At 31.9% G+C, this 6,517-nt stretch overlaps 1 protein-coding gene across 1 annotated transcript in view; it reads left to right on the top strand.

The window, feature by feature from the left end:
• Positions 1-2,611, top strand: part of LOC110033911 (60S ribosomal protein L23) — a 5,289-nt gene extending 2,678 nt beyond the window's left edge. The window contains exons 3-4 of the mRNA XM_020738074.1: positions 2,118-2,159; positions 2,266-2,611. Coding sequence (XP_020593733.1) covers positions 2,118-2,159; positions 2,266-2,348 — 125 coding nt within the window. The 3' untranslated portion in view covers positions 2,349-2,611. The remainder of the gene's footprint in view (positions 1-2,117; positions 2,160-2,265) is intronic.
• The last annotated feature ends 3,906 nt before the right edge of the window (positions 2,612-6,517 follow it).

Below are 6,517 nucleotides of genomic sequence, written 5' to 3'. Positions count from 1 at the left end.
TATATATATATGTATTATATCTTATTGTATGCATTGATTAGAAATTGTACCTCTGAAATTAGTTTTGCAGACTCTAATACTCTGACAGAATTTAGCTAGCCTTGAGGAAATTAACCTAGACTTGTATGAATTTTGCCATCTATTTTAAAAAAATGACCTATAACTTGTTGGATAATAAATTACTTTGGTCCGATGAAGGGAATGAGGCAAATGATGGATTTTGTTACAGTTTAAGATTATTTTATTTTAAAGTGGTTAACCAGCTTACAATTAGTTTTTTGGTTCTGAATTCAAAATATGTTTTGTTTAAATGTTTCTGCTAAACTTTTTTTAAAAAATTACTTGATGAAGGTACAATAGTTGTTTTTTTTGACAACTTTCCTTTTTTAGCTAAAGGAAAATTTATTGTCATTTAGTGTTTTCATATATTTATGGTGACCTGAAGAGAATTTTCCCTGTCGAAAATTTCCCCAACTTGCCGGTGCAAACCTGCTATGTTTGTATATTCTAAGAGTAAACGGTACACAGAGATCTAGAGGTTGATGGTTCTTAATTTCCTTCTCAGAGTGGTCTCCTATTTCGTCGTCTTAGGGAGCAACATTTTTTGCTATTACCTTTTGGGACATGCCATGAGATTAACATTTTTTGTTGAAATGTTCCAGTACATGATTTTGCCTTATGGATTTCTTATGATTTTCTTTTGTTGTTGTCGGTTCTAAAGGGACAATCATTTTAGGTCACGTTTAAATAAATGGCTTTGCTATTTCAATTTTTGTGGAAGGTGTTAACTAGGATTTAAGATAAAAATTAATCCAAGTATATATAAGGAATATTTGGCTTAGATGATTTAATTATTTCCAAAAAGAGAAGTTTGGGGGTGTCAGTTGATTCTGATTCTGAAATTTGGTGCTGCCATTCGCTTAATAATGTGCTTTTTCATGCAAAAAGAAAAATGAAAAAAAGAAGCGGATTTGGAAGTGAATCAATGCTCAGTGGAAGTAATAGAAATTTCATTTATATATTTAACTATGAAGAATTCATCTGTTGCAACATTTTATTAACTTTTAGAATCCAGTTCTTGGGAATTGGCCCTTAAGTTTCATACCTTGCAAATCAACTCTGTTGCATAGGCACTACGCAATTGATATAATTTTATGAGAAGTTTTATTAAACAGGAAAAGGATATCTTTGTACTCTGGAGTATTTATAGAAGTTTAAGTACTACTGATGAACAAATTTTGTGTACTGGAGAACTTGATATTTTGAGTGGAAAAGACAGAATGGTTCATCCATAATTTTGATGAGAGGAGCAGTTCTGTAAGATGTTGGATTAGCCGTTATTATTATTACTTTTTTTGGTTAGTTTTTTAGATAATCTATGTGGTTTACTACTACTTTTTTCTGAGTGGGAGAATCTTAAGTTTAAGTCCAAAATTATCCAGTCTTTATGTATATTTTTTTGTATTCTAAAGAAATCGACTCATAAAGAGCTTGGTAGGTTGAGGGTTTGGATGTATCTCGTTGAAGCTATCTTATACTCTAGCTCCTTAAAGTGTTTCATTGCTTGTTTTACCTTTTGGGACTGGAACTGGTAATGAAATAAACAATCTATGTTTAAATTTGAAATTTTATTTTTATCAAACGGTTTTTACCTTATACTACTTTTTGATTGAAGTTAGCTGATCCTCATATTTTCTTTTGTTAATTGTAATTTAGTGATTTAATAATAATAGTTTGCCTTTTCTAAATATTGCTTAAGATTTTGACCAGCGAAGTGTGATTTATATTTCAATTTCTGCAATTATGTATGCTCTTGCGCAGTGAATTTTTTTTTGAACTCCCTGTTCATATTGTGTAATCCGCTAATTTTCATTTTTCTATGAGATAGTTAGCTCATCTTTATATTCTTTCTGACCTTTGCATCATTCAAAGTTAAAGAGCGCAAAATGTTTGCCCAATTTCGAACAAATTTTTATGATTTTCACGTTGCAGACTTAATCATCTATTTGCATTTTTTGCAGTTTACTTCCATCAGCTCATTTTGAGCTTTATATTCCCGTCTTCTACTTGTTTAATCCATGTGGTATTGTTAATTAAATTTGTGTGTTCGTGTGCAGATAACGCTGGTGTGATAGTGAATCCGAAGGGAGAAATGAAAGGTCTATTTGCCTATTAGAGTTGCTAGGGTTTTTTTTTTTTTTTTTCAGACGTGTAACTTTTAATTGGAATTGTGAAATTTTGCTTGCGACTTTTTTGGTTTTGCAGGTTCTGCAATTACTGGACCAATTGGAAAGGAATGTGCTGACTTGTGGCCAAGGATTGCTAGTGCTGCAAATGCTATAGTGTAGTTCATTTGCTTATGTCAACGATCCATAAATTCTACTGCTTGGAGGGTATGGAGTTTTGTATTTTCACTACTTGTTATTCGAGTTTATAACTTCATTGGGTCACTTGAATTTTGTCATGGTTCTCTCTTTTATGGTTAATTAAACTTTTCTGGTTTATGAAGAGTTATAGATATTTCTGTCATGTTTGGATTTGTATGTTAGTAGGGCTTTAGTCTGACTTGAAAAAATTCAGGTACGTATAAGATCAGGTTCGGTTTGTGTCAGTTTGTGACTTGAAAATGTGCATGATTTGAGTTTTGCTTGTTCTAGGGTTGTGCATGATTTGGTAAAGACCAATAAATCAAACCAAATTGAACAAAGTTTTATTGATTCTTAAAAATTGCTTTGTGATATTTGATTTTTAGCTATTGATCGTAGTTTGGTTTTAATTGCTTAACGAAAAAAAGAAAAGAAACTAAATGAAAGATTCATTAAATTAAATTGATATTGTACATATAAGATATATAATTTTTATGTTTGTTCATAATTGAACTCCAACTTATATGCAACTAAAATACAATTTGTTCATGACTGAAGTGTCTAAACCAAATTAAATTTTTGTTCTGTTTGAATTTTACCAAAATTTTTTGTTGGTTCTTTTTAGGTGATTTCAAATTTCAGTTGTAATTGGTTTTAACTGATTTAAGCAATTGTTAATTCAAACCGAATGGAAAGCTCTCCCCTAATCGTTCATGCACAAAAGAACATTAATGGGTTTGTTTGGGGCATCTTATAAGTGCGGGCGGTGTTTTGAAAACGTCGTCGTACCATTTGGTTCGCACGTTTCGTTTGCTTATCCGAAACTGCGTTTAAGTTTTTACACTAAATGCGGGCCGCGGGTCGACTTCTGCGGTCGGCCTGCGGGCCGCGTTTCAGGATAAACAGCTTATCCTGAAACGCACAAACTGCCCCAAACAGACCCTAAGTTTCATGTTTGTGTTGATTGATGATGTTTATTTGGATGCCGGCGTCAAATGTTAAAAGGAGATGGTTGACGTGATCATGTTTTATCCAAATTGAAAGTTGGACGAGGAAAGGAATGTTGCTACTTGCTCATTTATACCAAAATTCAAGACATCATGAGATTCTCACTTACAAATCTAAATTCACTAGAAAACCTCCACTCATCTTATTTTTTTTAACTAATTCTCAATGATTTGGTTGTGGCACTCAAAAATGCATTGATCTTGTAGTTTAAAAAGGAATCCCCAAGTGCCTGATTTTTATAAATAGCAATTTCTTTTAGTCCTGCACAGGCCAAAATGAAGGGTACCTGAGTGCTATATACCCTACTGACCCTTCAAAAAAACAAAATATTCCATTGAAAATTCATCATAAATTGAATTCTCAAAATACAAAAAACTGAAAGTAGAAATTGGAGAAGCAGCAAAAAAATAAAAATAAGTTAAATACAACCCAAAAAAAATGTTGAGTACATCCATCCAAGCTTTTAGAGCTCTGCCAAGCTTCTTGAGAAAAATAACAAAATATTAACATCTAAAGAGGGTTAAATTTCAAAGTAAAGATTGGATCGAAAGAGCCGCCAAATCTTAAAGACTATTAAGGTCAAGGAGCCGAGTTATACCCATTACAAATAGAAAGAAATTCCATCCAGTCTCTTTTGAGAGAAAATATAAATATCAACCGCTTAAATAAGCGCACAAGCTTTCATCAAACAGTTGAATTAATAATGTCATTCAAGTTTAACGAAGTAAAACAAAATAAAATGGAGAAGAATTTGCGTATGTAATACATTTGCAGAGCTGCGTACATCGGAGGTTATTCAAAGGGTATTGGGGGGGTTATAGGTAGTTTATAGAGATGTTATAGGGGGTATAATGCGGATATAACCCCTCAATACTCCCTGAATAATCTCTGATGTACTCAACTCTGCAAACATCTTATGTACGCAAATTTTTCTCAATAAAATGAGGACACTAAGATGAATTCTCAAAAAATGGCTAAATCTCTAAGGACTAGGTATATCATAGCTCAACATAAAACTTCAGCCTAAAAAGACAAGATCAAAGAGCATTGGAAAAATCAGAGAAATATCAAATTAAAAGAAAACCCAAAAATCAGAGCTTATAAAATCTCTAATAAAAATTAATGCCATATTTAAACTTCCACCTACTATTATACCTAACCACCAAATGAATATTAGTAATAATAAACTCAAGTGGTTTATGAGACTTCCTTAAAAAAATTGCTAATCCTTTCAATTCAAATTTGTAAAGCAATAGCATCAGCAACAAGAAGAAAAAAATTCAGGGTAACTTTGCAATTGGTATCATCAGCATGATAAATAACTTGAAAAATATTACTTCGAGCTAAAAAGAAATCACCATTACAAATGCAATTCCTTAAAATATTATGAGAAAAAGAAATATTCAAAGAATGAATGATTTTGAGATTCATCATAAATAAGGCAGAAATACAATCTAACTTAAGATGAAAGCCTCTATCATTAAGCTAGCTCATCATTTGGCTTAAGACCCCTATGAATAATTCTCTTGGTATAAAAAGATAACATGATAGAATAACTTTTGAACTAAATAACCCTAATCCAATCTTTAATAGGTTAATTTTCATAAATAGAATGACAAGTAATTTTATTAGAAAAATGATCCAAACATTTCCAATGATAGTTAGCTTTAATGTCAATGATAGAGGCATTTTGAATAAATCCAAAACAATTCAAAGGAATTCTCCCACCTTGAGGAAAACACCTACCACAATTAATTAAAACATCCTTAATTTTAATGAACTTGAGCTAATGAAATTGGTTAAAAATAGAATTAACAAAAGATTTAAATAAAGAAAAATCATTCAACCAAGGATCAAAAATATAAAAGGAATACTGTTATGAGTAACTTGGAATAAAAAATCTTCTCTTATAATAGTAAAAGAATAGTAAAAGCAGTAAAAGTAGAGTAAAAAGTGTTGTAAAATAACAGTAAAATGCAGTAAACATAAAATAGTAGCAGGTAGATTCCTGTAAAATAACAGTAAAATGCAGTAAACATAAAATAAATTTCCTTGATATTTCTGCTGCTGGTGCAAAAGGGTCAGTGCAATAAACATAATAGAGTAAAGTGCAGAGAATTTAAATAATTCACAAGAAAAATCATCGAAGCATTATAAAACTTCTAATCAAAATTTGAACATTTGTTGATCAAAAAATTGTTTTGAGATTTGTGTCATGTATCGAGATTTAAATTAGATGATATATATATATATTCATGCTATATATACTACTGCACCAAATTATATAGTGGACAGGGGAAGAAATTTACTACACTATAAGAGAGATCTTTTATAGTGTAAACGAATCGAGTCAAGCTTGTAAATTGGTTATATCCTGCACTAGGGTGTAAATTGGTTATATCCTACACTAAGGTGTAAACGAATCGAGTCAAGCTTGAGACGACATCGACTTGAGCTTGAGCTTGATTAATTCTATTGAGCTCGAGTTTAAGTCTACGAGTTCGAGTCGGCTCACGAACCGACTTATTTAGTATAAAAGAGATAAAATGTACTCACAAGTATTTCCACATCATCTACACACTTTGGTTAACCCATATGTGTGTGTGTGTGAGAGAGAGAGAGAGAGAGAGAGAGAGAGAGAGAGAGAGAGCCTATTAAATCTAGCGGGTTAACCAAAGTGTGTAGATGATGCGGCCAATCAGTATTGCAATCCTTTGCAGGTGAGTGCACATTAAATTGGGTGGCGACGGTCGCCATTTAAAATGAAACAGCACACTAGTTTTTGATTGATTAGGATATGGTTTTTAATCATATCTTCCTAATTTAATACCACGTGTAGCTGCTCATTTAATTTTTAATTAAAATGCATTAATGGACAAGAACTCCTAAACGGCGACTTGGAGCTCTCACACTGCCCCATATAAAGTTCTAAAGATAATTTTCCTTACATTAAGGAAAATTTAAGGAAAATTTACATACATACCACTCAACTCCTATGTATTTATAAATCTAACTCCTACCCTTCAATTTCCACACACACCTAGAGCGGTAAAAAAAGCTCGTTGTTCGCGAACAGTTTATGTTCGGTTCGTCAATGAGTTTGTGTTCGATTTGTTTGATAAATAGACGAGACGAACATGAAC

This window comes from Phalaenopsis equestris, unplaced genomic scaffold (genome assembly GCF_001263595.1).
Source record: "Phalaenopsis equestris unplaced genomic scaffold, ASM126359v1 Scaffold001307, whole genome shotgun sequence".
Lineage (NCBI taxonomy): Eukaryota > Viridiplantae > Streptophyta > Magnoliopsida > Asparagales > Orchidaceae > Phalaenopsis > Phalaenopsis equestris.
Note: the sequence above shows the minus strand (reverse complement) of the source record. Positions and strands in the feature narration are given on the sequence as shown.